This window comes from Spodoptera frugiperda, chromosome 25 (genome assembly GCF_023101765.2).
Source record: "Spodoptera frugiperda isolate SF20-4 chromosome 25, AGI-APGP_CSIRO_Sfru_2.0, whole genome shotgun sequence".
In the NCBI taxonomy this organism is placed as follows: domain Eukaryota; kingdom Metazoa; phylum Arthropoda; class Insecta; order Lepidoptera; family Noctuidae; genus Spodoptera; species Spodoptera frugiperda.
Genome location: NC_064236.1, coordinates 8846353 through 8865258, shown reverse-complemented (window position 1 = coordinate 8865258; position 18906 = coordinate 8846353). Strand labels below are relative to the sequence as shown.

Here is an 18906-nt window from a genome sequence, read left to right as displayed (position 1 = left end):
CCCATGGCGGAAGATGAAATGAGAGGATTTTCCTCCATCAAAAAAAAAGGTTATATTCGTTTGTTGTTTACTTTCCTAAGGCGAACGATTATAGATAACCAACTTGTGTACTGCCCTTGCATTTCAGTCCATATATCACGATATCTCCGTTGTGGTCTTGAATACGCGATGTAGCCTTGCCTCAGTAGTCAGTAGCATTCTATTAGCAACCGCACCAGTGCGCAGTGGTTACTGACTGGCTACTATTTGACCTTTACTGTCCGTATCAGAATGGCTTTTACTTTGTAAGCACTTACTATGTATGATTAATTTTAATGGATAATCCAGTCGATTAGGTAATTGGGACATTGATATCAATTAAGCTTTTGCTAAATTAATTCAATTAATTTAAGGTACCTTTACCTATGTGGTAATTAATTTTAAGTAAACATAAATACCTGTTACTTTAGGTACTATAATGTAAGTATTGTACATGCTATCTTTTAAGAGAATCGACGCCTTTGAAATGTGGTGTTGGCGCCGCATGCTGAGAATACCATGGACAGCCCACCGTACAAACGTCTCGATACTGAAACAGCTGAAGCTGGAGAAGACACAGCGTCTGTCTGCGACCTGCCTGCGACGCATAATGCAATACTTTGGCCACGTTGCACGCAGGGATGGTAACAATCTAGAGCGTCTGATAGTGACAGGGAAGGTGGAGGGAAAAAGGCCTAGAGGAAGAAGCCCCAATCGGTGGTCAGACCAAATCTTCAAACAGCTTGAGATGCCTATCAACGCTGCTCTTCACCAAGCAACGGAACGCAACGGATGGAGGCAGCTAGTCGAAAAAATCAAACGGAGTCACGATCCTCAGCAGTGAGGGAATTCGACTAGAGAGAGAGAGAGATCTTTTAGTCCACACTTCTTCAACCTGTGCTTAAGCATAGATATATTATTTTAATTATAGTAGAGTTTAAACTCTTATCCGATTTTTGGAGGATTCCTTCACTTGTCTTGATCCTTTTTGATCTACCTAAAGATTTGAATTGAACTGACGGCTTAGCACGAGTTTGTTTTACGTTTAAAGACATCGTAACGTGAGAGCGTTCGGCAGTCAATCAGTGCATCGAACGCGCTCTCGTTTCGTTTTTGTTTACCGTAAAACAAATTCGTACTAAGCCCTCAAACTAAAAATAATCGAAAATTTGGCTACGTGAACAGCAGTCGAATAAACCATAGTTTAGAGTAATTACCTACAGTCCCACACGCGTAGATCATAGGTAGTTAAAGGAGAATGCCCAAAAAACCCAGAGTCGATTAAAATCTATGATTAAAATCATTCATAAACTAACCTAATAGACCATAAGTTAGAGGTCACAAATACGCTATTAATTTTATATAGCAGGGCGCGAGAATAATTGACTGTTTTTGTTTCTATGTTTGTTACTAATGTAAAGGATGAAGAATTTAGGTATTTACATTTATAGAATTGCAAGCAAACCCCCAAACTTATAAGATTTCTTAAATTACCTATCATACCACAATATGATTTTGTTAGGTAGTATAAACTGACTGTTAAATCTGAGGAAAGATCATAGAAAAGGAGACCATGAAAAACTGGGAATTGTTTTTTTTATAAATCGTGGTAATGGTTTAATCGAAAACAATTATTGAATTTGGAATAGTAGGTATACCTTGCCACATAAAAATTATTTTAACTAATTCTGGATTTTTGGCCCATATATTTAGGGCATTCTCCTTGGCTTCTTTTGAGATAGTAAAATTATCTAACGAATTCTTCCGCCTTGTTTGAGGCGAGAGGAAGTTTCAGACTAAATACTGAATTAACTAAAAACCACCCCTTTGCAACTCCTGCTTCAAGACGTCTGGGGACCTTGGCTGGAGATCATCCCACGATCCCCGACATTCGCCGCGTGCCTTTAGCTAGTAACTTACATCAGTATCCGATTGAAATCTGCTCTACAACAGCATTAGTTTAAATCAAGTCAGTCAATTTCTGAAAATGTTAATTTTTTACAAAGCTGTACGATATAGTGCCATAAACGTTACGTAAAAAAAGGATACCATCAGGATAATAAAAACAAAAAATATAAGAAATCAAGTACAGAACCATTAGCCGATTCATCTATCTTCGACTCTTTACAAGTTGCGAATCGTGCAATATGAATATTTCACGTTAGTACTACTTACGCCACCTAGCGTAGATGAACGAAGAATCGGTCACCCTTCTAACTTGAAGCCTGAAACACGCTATCTTGGTCGTATAACCTTATACTACAAGGTGTCGCTACCAACAAGAAATCGTTATGATACACCATTAGTGTAGGAACTACTTAATAGAAAAAATATACCTAACACCATCTTCTGTATAATCCACACTAGTTTACTAGTGGGTTAAACAGAGCCTAGCACTTTGCCGTTCCAAGCAAGGATATAGGGAAATATAAATTCTACCTACGGCTACCTAGTACCTACCTCCTTCTTAGTCACTAAGTATTAGATTAAGTGGGACTACTGGGACTTCTAATTAAATGAAACATGAATGAGAAAGACATGAGGTACGTCAATGCCTACATAATTTATACGTACGTTGTACGTATTACACTTGGAAAGACACCATTACCAAACTTATTGATTTCATAAAACATCAGCCTATATAAACGATTCAATATTAAACAAGTGTGGGACAGCTATGATTCACCACGAATGGGCCGGCTCGACCTAGTGTTGCCCAAATTCAGTCTTGGTCTTGCAGTCTTCGTCTTGTTCTTGCGTTTTTGCAAGACCAAGACCAAGAACAAGACCGCGTATTTTTAGCAAGACCGAGACCAAGACTGACCGTGCAAGACTTGAGCAAGAACAAGACATAGCCTGCAAGACTCTTGCGTCTTGCAGCTAGGACTTCGCGCTATTTCATTGAGTAGTTAGGTGTAACAGTTCGGTGTATAGGTGGGTACGCTTAGGAATTCTATGAGGCGCAAAAAACTGTATCAAAGAATATGAAATACTGGACCTATGCGCATTACGACTAATACTATAAACATAGCAAATAAAAAAATATCTATTAAAATCAAACTGAGTGCATGCATAGTTATGTTTTAACCATCGGCACTTTGATAATGCGGCATCAAAGGTTTTGTACTTACTTCTCAAAGAAATTTGCCGCTTTTCGGAAGTACATGGTTATGTTACACGCGCCGGCTGCTTCTTTTGAAATCTAAAACAATCGTTGCCGCCACGCCGAAATCATAACATTTGACACTATTTGATTGCCGCCATAGGGCGTAGGTATACTCATGCAAAATAATTTCGAATTTTAAGAGTAGGTACCTACAGGTGTTTCAAAGAATAAATAAGTTTCAGAGTGCTTAGAATGTAAAAGAATACATTATACTGCTCACGCAAGTAGTATTATGATTAGGATAAAATGGTAAGGATAGGTAGTAGATGTCAAATTAATCCATTCTAGTAAGTATATATTATAATATTGATTACTTATATGGTTTTTTTTACATGTTTTAGCAAATGTAAGCTTATAAAATCATAAATGTTTATTAAGAAACAGTTACTTCCATGAAAAACGACATATAGGTCAGTTGATTTTTCGAATTTCTTATCAAATCTTCAGTTATTTATTAATCTGCTTGATCTTTACTATGGCTATGTTAATTTAAGCTCACAATGTTCCAAATTCTAATACGTTTTTCTAAGATTTAAAGTAAACTTTAATAAATAGTAATAGACTAATAGGTAATTGCAAGACTTGCAAGACTCTTGCTGCAAGACCAAGACCAAGACCAAGACTGGGAGCGCAAGACCAAGACCAAGACCAAGACCAGGTGTATTGGCGCAAGACCAAGACCAAGACTGGCTAAGTCTCGTCTTGTTCTTGCATTTGGGCAACACTAGCTCGACCGGGTTGATACCACGGCCTCACAGAAAACCTACGTGAAACAACGCTTCTGTTGTTTCGTTGCGTAAATGAGATTACCGAAGCCCAATTACTCCCCTTCCCAATCCCCGATTCCCCAACAACCCTTAAATTCCTAACCCCCAAAAGGCCGGCAACGCACTTGAAACGTCTCTGGTGTTTTAAGTGTCCATGGGCGGCAGCGATTGCTTACCATCAGGTGATCCGACTGCTCGTTTACCGGCTTATTCCATAAAAAAAAAATCGACCAAGATAAAACGGTAGGTAACCAAAAGCAAGCTACGGGAAACAGTTGCGGATTTTTTCTACCGAATCGTAATTTGCGTGTCCACTAATAAAAGGTAGCACACCAGCACACCACCCGCAATGTAGAACAATGCTCGGCTTGGGATCGCAGTGATCACAAACATGACGCGAACGGGGCCAAGGGAGCGCTTATTTGTTTTTGTACCGATACGATCTGAATAATTCGGACGTTTTAATTAAAACCGCTGTGATCTAACGCGGGCTAACATAGCTTCTCTTGGTTCTGTTCTCATTACACGATTATTTTCTCTTGGGGAGTAATGTTTCGACATGCTATTGGTACCTACCTACACTAGTGTAGGTCAACTAGGAGTTGATTTGTACGCAAACAAACGTAAAATAAAATCATAAATTTGCTAACGGCAACACCTTTCTTTCTAGGTCTTGTATGTGCCTACCTAGCTAAATATTAAAAGCCTTACTGCAAAATTGCAAATCCTAATATCATTATTGAAAAATTATATTGCATAACAAAACATCATACAGTACCTATATACTTTAATTTATTACACGTACCTTGACCGTTTTAGAAACCAGATTGCACCGCTCAGCGCCCGTGCAACTATACACATCACTTGAAACTAATCACTGGCGTTACGGACCAATTACTAAAGAATTGATATCGCTGCCGCGTAAACGTAACTTCCATTCAAATATTAGTGCTGGACTAAGTACTGAATAACTCATTGATTAGTCCATATAACTTAGTGGTATATAACGTATAAGTGGTATATAAATATAGTCGTGTCATAGGCCTGTCCGAGTGCGAACATCGTTTTTGTCGCTCCTAATAAACAAGTGTTTCTCAAAGTTCTTCAGTCATTACCTCAAAAATGGAAAATCAAAAATGTGGTTCCTGTGATGACAATGTCTTAGAGGGTGTACAGTGTACAGTCTGCTGTCAATTTCTGCACTTCCAATGTAGTGGCGTAACTGAAGCTGGATACCGTAAACTGGGTGATAGGAAGCTCACATGGCGTTGCTTCAAATGTAAGCAGTCTAATACGCCACAACCACCTAGCTCACCGAGGCCTGAGAATGAATCAGCTATCCTGCTTGAAATTCGTGCTTTAAGTGCAAAGATGGCGCCACTAGAGAATCTAAAGGATGAATTTTCGGCCTTAAGAACCGAATTCGCTGAGTTCAAATCGTCGTTTTACACTCAATTCACAGGAATTATTGATGACCTTAATAAAAAAATTAACGGCATGGAATCTCGAGTTTCTCAGGCGGTGAAGGTTAAAGAACAAATAGATTCAGTGATGGTGAGATTGGAGAGACTGGAGGAAGACTCCGACCAGAAAGAACAATGGTCGCGTATGAGTAACGTGGAAGTAAAGGGTATAGAGCAAACCAAACATGAAAATTTGTTTGATATTATGCGGAAGAAAAAACTACTAAAATACTACTAAAGTACTAAAATAAATTATCCAATAAACAAAAGTCAAATTAATTTTGTAACCAGGGTTCCAACAAGGGAACCTGAAAGTATCAAGCCCATCACAGTCTGTTTCTCAAGCCGATACATAAAGGAAGACTTTATAGCAGCGGCAAGAAGCGAGTTTAAGACCACTCCTTTAACAGCTGATCAATTACAATTAAAGGGGAAACATAGAATTTATATAAATGATCACCTAACAACTAAAAACTAGAATCTTCTCTCTAAGATCAAAAAGGCGGCGAATGAAGCAAATTTCCGCTACGTGTGGGTCAAGCATGCCAAAATACATATTCGGAAAACAGACACATCACCAGTCATAATAATAAAATCGGAGAAAGATCTTGTAAAAATTTTATAAGTGATTTACTACAATCTCGTTTTCTGCTGATATTTCGCATAGATTTAGGTTTCATATTGACCTACACAACAACATTAACAAATATTCTAAACTCAAAGTTTGAGCATTGCTGTCCGGTGAGTGAATCCTTTGTTTTCCAGAAGCTACTGTGTCAAGCAGTTGTGTGTCGTTGCAAATACTTAAAGTATTCGCTACCTGCTGTGATCGCATCTCAATGCAATCTTAACCATATTTTAATTTGCATAAGGCATGTTTTTGAATGTATCAAATTGATATCTATATTTTTTTGTAATGGACCGCCTTTTGTTCCTATTCATCGGTCATTATATGGTCGCCTTTTGATGGTGTGTTGTTTTGTTAACTGTGTTCTGCCGTGTTTTACATCTTATACTAAATATTTAACTTATACCCGCACAAAATATATTAATTGTAACAATTTTATTTCTATTAAGTGGAGTTTTATGACTGTATGTATGCTTATTTATTTAACGACATGGTCTTTTATATACATTATTTATATTGTTATTGCTAATATTTACTGTGTCTTCGATTAATATTTATTACCAAAATGTACGCGGACTACGTACGAAGACTATTAATTTATATCGTAATATTTGCCTTAGCGCCTATGATGTTATTGTTTTTACGGAAACGTGGCTAGTAGATGATATTTTTAGTAGTGAACTATTTGACGATCGATACCTTGTGTGGAGACGCGATCGCGACTATGGCCGTACTGTCCAGAAATGTGGTGGTGGCTTGTTAATTGCGGTCAAAAAGGAACTCACAGTTAGCCAAAGACCCGAGTGGCGCAGTTTTGCCAAAGATATATGAGTAACCATTATCCTAAAAAAGTCTAGGCCTTCATTAAAATATAAGCTACACCTATATGCCCTCTATTTATGTAAGGAAAACGTTGGCAACTCTTATAACTCACAATTACTTAATTTTTTACTAATAAACTAAACGACCTAATACTAAATAATCCGTTAGATAAATATATTTTACTAGGTGATTTTAACTTCGGTAACTCTGTTGAATGGTCTGACACATCCCACAATGGTGAATTGAGCCCTTTTAATATTACATATCCGACGGTAAAGGACATTTTTTAACGCGGTATACACTTATAGTCTCGCCCAGTACAACAGTGTGCGTAATATAAATAATAGACTTTTAGACCTTATCTTTTGCAATGACAATGTAGTTGTAAATAAATGCGTAAATCCACTTGCTTTACCTATAGACTTGCATCATAACCCTTTAATAATACAAGCAGATTTTGCTGAACATGATAAACTTACGGACAATGTAACAAACAAATTTATTTTTTCTAAAGGTGACTATATTTCTATTATAAATGAACTTGAAAAAACTAATTGGACTGAATTTCTACACACTGGTTCCCTGGAAGATGCAGTTGCATTTTTCTATAAAAAATTGTACGAGCTTAGGGATAAATTTATTCCACTAAAATTATCAAAAAATACTGCGTATCCTTCATGGTATAACACGGCACTAATAAAAATCTTAAAAGAAAAATATAAGTACCATCGCAAATATAAAACATATAAGAACTTATCTGACTATCATTCTTTCTCTGTGTTACGGACCAGAGCTATTGAAGTAGAAAAAAGCTGCTTTAATACGTACATGGCTAAAATTGAATCTGCTATAAAAAACAATCCGAGATCATTCTGGTCATATGTAAAAAGCAAAAGGACGGTTAATGTATTTCCTAATGTGATGCATTACCGTGACACCATCGCTGAAACAGGTGATGAAATAAGTAATTTATTTTCAAATTGGTTTCATTCCACTTTCCAAAGCCCGGATTCTATTAATTCCTTACCTTCTAGAGAAAATAATAATACCGTAACTAACATAAGCTCTATTGAAATTTGTAGGGACGAGGTATTGAAATTGATGAAATCCCTGGATTTGACAAAAGGGGGCGGTCCTGATTCTATACCACCTATTTTCATAGTTAAATGTGCGGTTAGTCTGGTGGATCCGGTGTGCATTTTATTTGAGCGATCGGTATCAGAAGGGACTGTACCAAGGGTTTGGAAATCTGCATTTATCACCCCTGTATTTAAAAAGGGAGATCGGTCAAATGTAGAGAATTACCGGCCCATTTCTAAGATGTCTCTTTTCTAAACTTCTGGAAAGAATAATATATAAACAAGTTTATGAAGCAGTGAGAATCAATTTCGGTGATGAACAGCATGATTTCCTTAGAAAGCGATCCACAACTTCTAATCTCATACTCTCCCATGAATTCATATTGGAAGGCATGGACCAGCGTGCACAAGTGGATGTTATATATACAGATTATTCCAAATGTTTTGACCGAATAAAACATTCTGTGCTACTGGATAAATTATTGTCAATAGGTATTCATGGAGACCTTTACCGTTGGTTTTCATCATATATTGAGAATCGCACTCAGGCGGTAGTACTAAAAGGGTACATCTCTGGCTGGAATTATGTGCCTTCTGGAGTACCCCAAGGCTCAATCTTAGGACCTCTGTTATTTACATTGTTTATCTCCGACATACAAAATTGTTTCAGACATAGTTATATCTTATTTTATGCCGATGATATGAAGATACATAAAAAAGTTAAAAATATATCAGATGTTGATCAACTTCAAAATGATCTTGCAAGGTTCGAGGAATATTGTGTTCATAATAAACTCCAACTAAACGTTGCCAAATCACGTACTCCCGACAAAAAACGGTTATTAATTTTGAATATAAATTAAACAATAAAGTACTTAATAAAGTCACCACAATGAAAGATCTAGTGGTAATAATGGACCATAAACTTTTATTTGCTCAACACATCGATTACATTGTTAATCGAGCATCAAAGGCGCTGGGATTTATTATGAGAGTTTCAGCTGATTTTCGTTCTTTAAAAACTATAAAAATTCTATATTGTGCTTTCGTTCGTAGTCACTTGGAATACGCGTTTCAAGTTTGGAACCCTCGATACGGTGAAGCTGTACAAAAGAAATTTCTTAGATACTTAGATTACAAAGCACGGCAGTCTTCAGATGATTACAACCACCGCTGTAAAAGATATCACTTTCTACCGTTACACTACAGGCGTGATATTAATGATGTTTCTTTTTCCGTTAATATAGCTAATGGGTCGATTGATTGCCCCGAACTATTATCTAAGTTACACCTACGCACTAACCTTCTAGGGCTCAGACGCAGACCACTTATGCAGATTGCTTCTGTTTCGACCAATTACAGAAAAAATACCTTTCTCTTGCGTGCAGTGCAGCACATGCATTCAATAACATGCCAGAAGACTTAGATGTAGATCTCTTTTGTATGAAAGCTATCACAGTAAAACGTCTATTAGCAAATAAATACTTTAAAGATAACTCCCGTAAATGATGTCGAACTTTATAGTATAACGCATTACCAAAAATTACATATATTATTTTTATTTTTATATACATATATATGTTGTTGTGTATGGTCTGTATCATTTCCGAGGATACAAATAATATTTGGTCTCTTTACTTTATTTATACTAATTTATGTTGAAACTAAAATTAATGTTTAACTTGTGTACTCAGTTAAGAGGAAAGAGCAGTGTTTTTTATGGGTCAGTCTGTGACACTAAAATTATTTTTATATAGTCATTTAACGGTGGAAGCTTGTTGTTAGCAAATTAGATATAAATTAAGTTATTAAAATTGTTATTAGTCTGTAAGCTTTCCTAAGAATAAATAAAAAAAAAAAAAAATAAAAAATAACGTCGTAGGCACACTAACTACTCAGAAGTAGGCTACTGTTATTTACCTACTGACTAGACTACTTTTTAAGTAAATGTCAAGAGTTATAAATTCTAACTACACTATACATAAGTGTGGGAGAGCCATGCTTCGGCACAAATGGGCCGGCTCGACCAGTGTATGCCACGGTCTCACAGAAAACCGACGTGAAACAAAGCTTGCGTTGCGTTTCCTTGACAGTGAGGTTACCGGAGCCTCAATTACCCCCCTTCCCAATCCCCGATTCCCCAACAACCCCTAAATTCCTAACCCCAAGACGCCGGTAACATTCGTGTAACACCTCTGGTGTTTCGGGTGTCCATGGCACTATCCATGGGCAGCGGTGATTGCTTACCATCAGCTCCATATGCTCGTTTACATAAAAATAAAATATTTAATAATATTGTAATAACCATTAAAAAAAAAACTAACTTCAGTAGTTCGGTAACACTCGTTTTTCAACACATATACCTACTCAAGGCTAGTGAGGGTATGCAGACGCGCAGTTGTTGAGAAGTATGAGTCAGTTGCATAACTAGTGGAAATTGCCCGCGGTCAACTACGGTGATGCTCTTTGACTTCCTGGTGCAAACTACTCCCAAGTAGCGTTCACATTCTTACTAGGTACCAGATACTACCTACCAGATAACACCACCAAAAATAAAGTATGTTACCAACAATTAAATAAACGGTTAATATTCGTTAGATGAGTTCATTAAGTGCCACTGCTGAGCATCAGGATTACTGACAGAAATTTTGCGAGTGACATGACATTCCAATACAATTCAACCCTGCGCTAGTATTAATTCATCCTCAAGGGTCCGATTGACATGAGAACTGGGATTCAACTTGCGTGACCAAGAGATGGAGTTAAATAGCTATCCCAGGCTGGTGGTCATATACAAAAACTATTCACGTTTTCGAACGAATCCGTGACAAGAAATGAGAACACACGATATTGCTGTTAAATGCCGGTCACTCAGACACTACTTGACAATTTTAATTATGAGCATAATAATATCGTTGCCCCTATTACTATGGGTTCAAAAAATAATACAAAGTCATATTTCACGTACACATTTATTTGCATCTACATTGTGTAAGGAAAGCAAATAATTTATAATCTAAAACAAATCCTTAGAATAATTAACCATAAAGTAATAAAGTATAATTAAATTGTAACCTAATTTGAAAATAATGTGAGCCATTTAATATTTTGTACATAAAGGTAAAAAGCACGAAATAATTATACATATAAAACAATATTAACAAACATTTCATCGTAAAATACAAAGACAAGCAACCATGTGCTTTAATTATAACGTTCTTTTGGTATCAAGTAACAGAATTAGATAACATTGTGATTTCTAATAAATGTGATTGAACCGTACTTTGGTTTCAGTGGGAATATTATCTAAAACAAGTACCTGAATATAATACGTACTGCGATAAGAACGGGGATGTCACCCAATATAATATTGCCTTCAATATGTCAAAATACACAATCCTTCATTAAATTCCGAGAATCATAAAACAAACATTAGATAACATCAAAAATTGCATTTAAAACATCTTACATCATTATGTACAACACTGTCAAACTTTTTTAACCACCATTGGATTTGGGTCATTTTTGAAGGCTATTTTCTATACAAAACGTCAATATTCTCACTGGTTCTACCCCAATAGTCAATTCAAAGTCTAAAGAACAATAAAAAATAATACGTATAACTGTGCAAGCATATAACAACATCAAGAAAGATTAAAACTTTGTCTACTACATCAAGAAATATATCGATCATTCATTGATAATTCATTGATCTGAATAACGTATAGTGTGATTATTCATAAAAACTATATACAGGTACATACATAAATACATATTATATACTAATAAATATGTATATAAAGGCTTTCTAATCATTCTTTTGTCCCAACAGGCTTAAGACACCTTGTGAAAGTGTAAAATAGGCGCCAGACTTAGGCGTATAAAGAGGAATGATGATAAATTAATGGTTGTCTATTTCCTCCAAGTTATTTAACTGGGGGAAATAAGGTTTAGGGTAAATAATTGAAAAGAGAGGTATGTAAGGGACGGTTAAAAGGTAGGGCAAGTCAGTAAAAAGAACTGTCGCCTTTTCTAAAAAGTCAACAGGAAGAGAACCCGTCATACGCATTACTTGGACCCTCGCGTTTCATTGAAAAAATATGCTTTATGCCTATCTATTCCTCAATAGAGACCAAACTATCGCAACAGTCGACGTCTGAGAGTAGACGATAAACATTACATGTTTAATATACATTCCAAAAGCTACAATATACCGACAATTATGTTCCGAACCGTTTGGAAGGTGTACGGGGGTAATAAACATACTTGTATATAAATAACCATAAATATATAAAGGGTTAAGAAGTTACTCCTATAAACGAAGGATTCAACAGTCAACAAGTATATAATTTACAATATTATATATATAATTATGATATACAAGAGTCCATAACCTTTCCTACGGAGGCCACTCGAACAGTCCATCATTGTCCTTATACTTACGAAATTTACCGACGCATCGTCTCAAATTGGTTTTCCACGACAAGGGGGCACGAAAGAAGGTAAGAAAACGTAGCTATTTTTAACTATGTACCCTTTGGGAACCATCCTACACTACTTTACAGCTATAGACGTAATGCATTGTTTATTTAAAATAATAAGTACTATGGTGTACCGCAATTCATAGCAATTTCTGCACAAAAGTACAAGAATTTGCGACGGAAATTATCATGCCGCCTCGTCAATGGAAAACCACTTTCTATGTCTGTTGTTTTGGGGGTTAGGTTTGTTTAAATTTAAACATGTTGACAAAAACGAGAATGGCCTCGAGTTTATAACATTTAGAGTGAATGAGATCAGCCCCATGACAGACAGACAACGTTAATGTCCGGCTCCTTATTCTTTCAGAATAGGCCCTCTAGACATAATAACATTAAAATACATAAAGGTAATGACACCACCACAACATAGAACACATATGATATAAATTACCTTTACTTAGATTGACAAAGACATACAGGAAAGGTACATAAGCTCTAAGTACACACACTCACGCAATCCCTGCGAAATCTTAATTCCAAACGCTCTTTTACAGAAAAGTAAACTACCTATAAGAGGATAGCTTCATAATTTAGATTCATTTCCAATTCTTGTATTTGTCATGGCAAATAGAGATAAAACGCGATACGACCGCGTTAGGGAGAAAACAGTCCATAGAACTGTGTCAACAATACGTGAAGCACGTGCCACGCTATCCTGTAAGAGGTATAGTCCGCGCAATACATTCATCACAGTGTACCTACATATAGACAGCGTCACGTCAAAAATAGAGCCAACAAATTTAACACCTATTTTAATACTGTTACATCTTCATAATTGTCTTCTTGTGCGTTCGAAGATATATCTTATCATTCAGTAAAATCCCTTACAATATTAAATTTGATATTTAATAGTTACACACATTATTACACATATATTATAATGTTGCTATTATAGAATATTATTTTAAGTAAGTCATCAGCAAGATAGATACTTGCTTGAATGAAGAGGCCGAAAAGACTTCGATATTGTGAACCGAAAGTCCAAAATGTAATACGTTACTACATTTAAATACTAAATCCTAACACATCAAAGTTCAGACGATATTTACCTATAATAATGTCCCGGTGAATGATTACGTCATTTTACACATGATGGGCCGTGACACTAACTACTATCAATACTCAGATATTTGCTTTCAATATTTTTCTAAACATTTCATATTATAAACTAATGTTTTCTATGTAGATATGAAATCTAATCAACGTATTTATTTAGTAATTACACGGAATCCCGTGTATTGTCCATCATTTGCAACTACGTGCAAGAAAGAGACGTATGACTAGTTTTTCCCCTTACGTAAGAAGGTAAAAAGTCCTTTAAAACGCACGAGAGCAATATTTAGGATCATCCTTTTTACTTTTTTTGTCAATTCTTGAATAGTAGAGCACAAATTTATACGTCAGCACATTCTTACTGACGATGACTCTTTTCTTAAGCCCTAAATACAACATTTTAATAGCATATAATGTATGCTCAACATTAATTTACTAATTATACATTGGTAACATCAAATATACTGTCTTATCCGCTAAGGAAAAAGCCGTGTCATGCATAAAGCGAAAGGTATCGCATTTAACGCTATTAAGTACATTAAAATACTTATTTAAATAAACTGTGTGTAATAAATATTTAAATATTGAGATGTATACAAAACCAATGCGCTTGTCGTCCTAATTATAAATGCTGATGTTGAGAAAAATATGCCAGAACTAAAATAGTGTTTACACCACAATATCTACGTGACGCAAAAATGTACAAAAACAAATTGAAGCTTACATAAAGTACCTACTTGAAATGCCAGCGGTGATGTGCTTTACAGACAGGTGTACAAGAATACTGTTCTTATTGCTATATATAATATTTTTTATAATACTATGACCGTGGCCGTCGTTGGCAGCAGGGTATGAATGCTGTCCACAACGGCCAGTAACAAACCTACACAATCGTTTACCTTTTAAAGCTTTTCAAAGTCGGTTAAAGCTTTTTAAAAAGTCTTTTTCTTCAAATTTCATAAATGCTTACTTTACGTTTTCACTGGACACCGAACACGTCACTAATTGAAAAAACTGAGCCGTTTTTCACTGTTGTTCATTTGTTATAGTGTCTATTTTCCCCAACACAAGCATTGTTGCCAGACTGACTTCGATGCTTTTGGAGAAGGCGGATGCTAGTATTGGAAGCTTCTCGAAGCCTCGGCGTCCTGGCGGGTGATGTTGAATGCTTCAGTCTTCAAAAAGTCTACGGTTTTGTAGGCGTCCGTATCCACCGTGGTCATTGAGCGTCCGTGTGCAATCTCGGCCCGTTTGCGTGGCTCCGTTTTCTCCTAGAATTTACAGAAAATTCATTGACATAAATAATAAATTAAATTCACTGTATCTTCAATAGAAATCATTATCTTAAAAAACATAAATAATAAATTAAATTCACCACATCTTCAATAGAAATTGTTATCTTAAAAACACAACTTATTGAATTCTTTAAGCAATTTTTTTATTTAATTATTTATTATTAAAGTGAGTTATCTCTCTAACCTTACATAGCGTCCACTAGTTGTCATTACGAAATATCGAGTAAAAAATCTGTGATAGTTATCACGGTTTATGTCACGTAGCCTGATGAATGACAGACTGAATGACAACAGAATCCTAACAATAGGGTTGCTTTTACCCATCAGGGTACAGAACCTTAACAAGTACCTATTAATTAATAAATTACCGTTGTTTGTGCCGGTTTCGCAGGGTGGAGGTCCAGGTCCAAGTATTGTAAGGCGTCTTGCTTGATATCATCTACATTACCGATTCTCAAAGTGCCCTGTAAAACGGAAAATACTCAATAAAAACACACACACACTTACTACTACTTATACAACACCAAATATAGTAAAAATGGCCCGTACATAGGGGCTCGACAACATACAGCACAATACACCATAAGCAAACAGAATGACAATTACGACATTGCTCTGAAGTAACGCTGGGATACAAATGGATAAAATACACATATTAAACTACTTACAATAATATAATATCGCAAAAAAAATACTTCAAATAATAAATAAATACAAATAAGTGCACCTACAAGGAATGATATGCCTCGACAATACAAAGTATAGCTTTAGCTAGTTACGTTCTGTTCACCATTCATTCACAGCCAAAACAGATAAAAAATGGCGGAAAAGTATTGTAAAAACGAACTACATGGTTTTACAATCCAATTTCATGCAGACTGGAACATTATCAGTTCATACTACGTGTAAAACGTGGTTTTACAAAATATATCACGTTTCTGTATTGCAGAAACTCTTCTGTTTAACGAGAAGAGATACATTGCAACGTAGATTTTCTTAGTCTCATTTTTCTCACCCAATAAACCTGGGTTTTAGCAATTTCAATTATTTTACACGTTGTATTATCATTTTAACTATTGTAACACCAACATACTCAACGTTTTTTGCACAGTAAGATATCCAAATGTTTATAATTATATTGTTTTATTTTACTGTAAGAATACGTATTTCGAATGTTGAAGTTAAGTTTCGTTTCGTTTTGGCTATGTTACTGTGAAACCATGGTGGGTGAATTATTTACCGTTTCACGTGGTACAACCACTATGTTCGATAAAAGATTTGTTGGTATTGTTATGATCCCAACGCTGCGAGATGGTACTTTAATTTCAAGGAAATTTGCCGGCGGTATCTCTAGCGCGTCCACTTTACTTGACAGTCTGCCTAATCTGACGCTGCGTTTGAAATACCGTCTCGTGTCTCCTAATGTCGTTGTGCCGGATGGTGGCGGGTCATCGGGAAGTACGATTGACTCAATAGTACTCGGCGGTTTGGGTAAGGGGTCTGGCAGTCTTGGAGCTCTTGGTCGAAAGCTAAATAAACTCCAAAATGATACGAATAGTTTTTTAAGTCCAACTAGAAAATTGGATCGACGTATTGAGGGTCTGTATGGTTTTATAGTTTCGTAACAATGTACTTCGTTAAGAAGTCCATCTTCCTAAAATGGAAATAAACACAACACTGTTATTTTCTTTTTATCGTGTAAATTTTATAACACATTGAATTGAAAATATATTACAAATTAAAAGTATAAATATATATATTGTAATAAATAAACAATAATAATAATATAGAGTATAGAATAGATACAGCGTGAACTTGTAGTTAACAATTGATATGAGTATGTTTCGCACATATATTTATAAAGCCTTTAAAGTCAAATAATTCTATTGTATTGCAGTATGCAATGTTAAACAGATGTTATCTAACAAACAAATGTTTGTGAGGCATGTGATGCTTTTTAAATAGTGCATAGCTGTTAGCTGCAGAGGTTATGATCTTCACCATTATAAGCAACTATTTCAAAGAGATTTTAAAGAGAGATATAAGTGATTGTATTCAGTTCTATGCATCCAAAAATATATCGCAACAATGCATTGCTTTGTTGCACTGGGTATTATTGTAGAGAGACAAGATCACACTGGATTTATTTAGTAAAATTTGAATAAGTATAACTAATATATACACGGTATTCAGCTAAACATGTATGTACATAATATTATATTTAGTGTAGTCAACATACCTGGGCCATGAAGGCGTTATATTGTCCTATACTAACGCTTGAGTGGCGCGGCTTCAGCGCTCGGTCTACTGCCGGTGGTAGGCTTGGGAGATTGCAGTACTGTAAAGCCTGTAGCAAACATATATTGATTATAGTTTACATTACAACTACACAATGTTAGATTTATCAGTAAAATGATGGAGTTTCTTGAAACGAGTATCCACCTCACTTTAGTGGTGAATGTCCATTTTGTTTATGTTACGCAATATTGATTAATTGAGCGCGTGATATTAAATTATACATAGATATATCGCTCACCTAGTAATATATTGGCACATCTGCAAAAAATTGCGAAATTGACTTTATATGGTTTACGTGTTTAAAAGTGCATATTAATCTATTTATTTCCATATTCATCGAGAGAGTTCGTAAGTGTAATAAAAAAGGTAATTTAAAAAACTAAAAAACCCGACTGCGTTTCTTTATAACATGAAAATGAAAAAACCCTAAAACAAGAATAAAAGAAAAATTTAAGCAGTCGGGACCCATTCTAAATATTATGTTTTCTAGAATTATGGGTTTCTAGAATGGGTCCCGACTGCTTAAATTTTTCTTTTATTCTTGTTTTAGGGTTTTTTCATTTTCATGTTATAAAGAAACGCAGTCGGGTTTTTTAGTTTTTTAAATTACCTTTTTTATTTTATTTTCTTTTAGTTTTATTATTTATTATATTTTGATATATCTAGTGTCACTCTCACAGTAAATACGAATCAAACCACACCTCTCAAGCCAAAATCCATCGAGTCGTTCAGGCTAGAGAGTGGGCAATATTCGAATTTGGCGCCAAAAATCCGCCATTTTGATTTTTTTTTTATTTTTATATATCCAGTGTCACTCTCACAGTAAATACGAATCAAACCACACCTCTCAAGCCAAAATCCATTGAATCGTTTAGCCTAGAGAGTGAGCAATATTCGAATTTGGCGCCAAAAATCCGCCATTTTGTTTTTTTTTTATTTTGATATATCCAGTGTCACTCTCACAGTTAATACGAATCTAACGACACCTCTCAAGTCAAAATCCATCAAGCCGTTTAGGCTGCAGAGCGTGCCAAACAATTATACATACATATATACATACATACTCTCGAAAAACATAACCCTCCTTCTGGCGCAGTCGGGTAATTATACCATTATTGTAGTTTCCCCCCTCACGCACGTAAAACAACGGTTCATTGGTCAGTAAACTAAAAACTAAACAAGTCAGATAAACTATGAAAACCGTAGATGTACCAATATATTACTTGGTATGCGATATATTGTTCTAGATATATTATGTGAGTGCCCTTACAGACTGCGAAGGGGAGAAATCTTCCTCCTCTTCAGGGCAGCGGGCGTTCAGCAGAGAACGCGGGGAGGACGGGGCGCCCTGAGACATGCGGCGCGGTACCCGCAGCCGCTGGTGACTGTGCTGCGGCTGCCATACGATAAACACATAAATATAACATGTTATACCCATTACCTTATAGTGAAATTCAGACCTAGCTTCGTCTATTGTTTATTTCTTTCTTTGTTGACGTATGAAAAGTACCTAAGTATATGGTTTAATTGGAATAAATCAGGGGTGGCCAACAGGTCGCGATCGACCCGTTGATGTACACACACATATTTTGTATAAAAGGTCGATCGCGAGGAACTTTAGAAAAAAATGTTGATCGCGAGGAACTTTAGAAAAAAATGTTGATCGCGAGGAACTTTAGAAAAAAATGTCGATCGCGAGTACATATAAGTTGGCCACCCCTGGAATAAATGATTTGACTTTGAGAGAACAATGTTTTCTCAAAAGTACACAGGAGC

At 35.7% G+C, this 18906-nt stretch overlaps 1 protein-coding gene across 12 annotated transcripts in view; it reads right to left on the bottom strand.

The window, feature by feature from the left end:
- Window positions 1-10899: 10899 nt before the first annotated feature.
- The window catches only part of LOC118261739 (uncharacterized), a 30071-nt gene continuing 22064 nt past the window's right edge, over window positions 10900-18906 (bottom strand). For 9 of the 12 annotated variants that reach the window (XM_035572713.2, XM_035572744.2, XM_035572690.2 and 6 more), the window contains 5 exons: window positions 18401-18526; window positions 17072-17179; window positions 16073-16486; window positions 15201-15296; window positions 10900-14808 (listed from right to left, as the gene is read on the bottom strand). In XM_035572713.2, the coding sequence (XP_035428606.2) occupies window positions 14653-14808; window positions 15201-15296; window positions 16073-16486; window positions 17072-17179; window positions 18401-18526 (900 nt within the window). In that variant the 3' untranslated portion in view covers window positions 10900-14652. The remainder of the gene's footprint in view (window positions 14809-15200; window positions 15297-16072; window positions 16487-17071; window positions 17180-18400; window positions 18527-18906) is intronic. The other 3 variants (XM_050704307.1, XM_035572758.2, XM_050704305.1) reach the window with 1 other exon arrangement.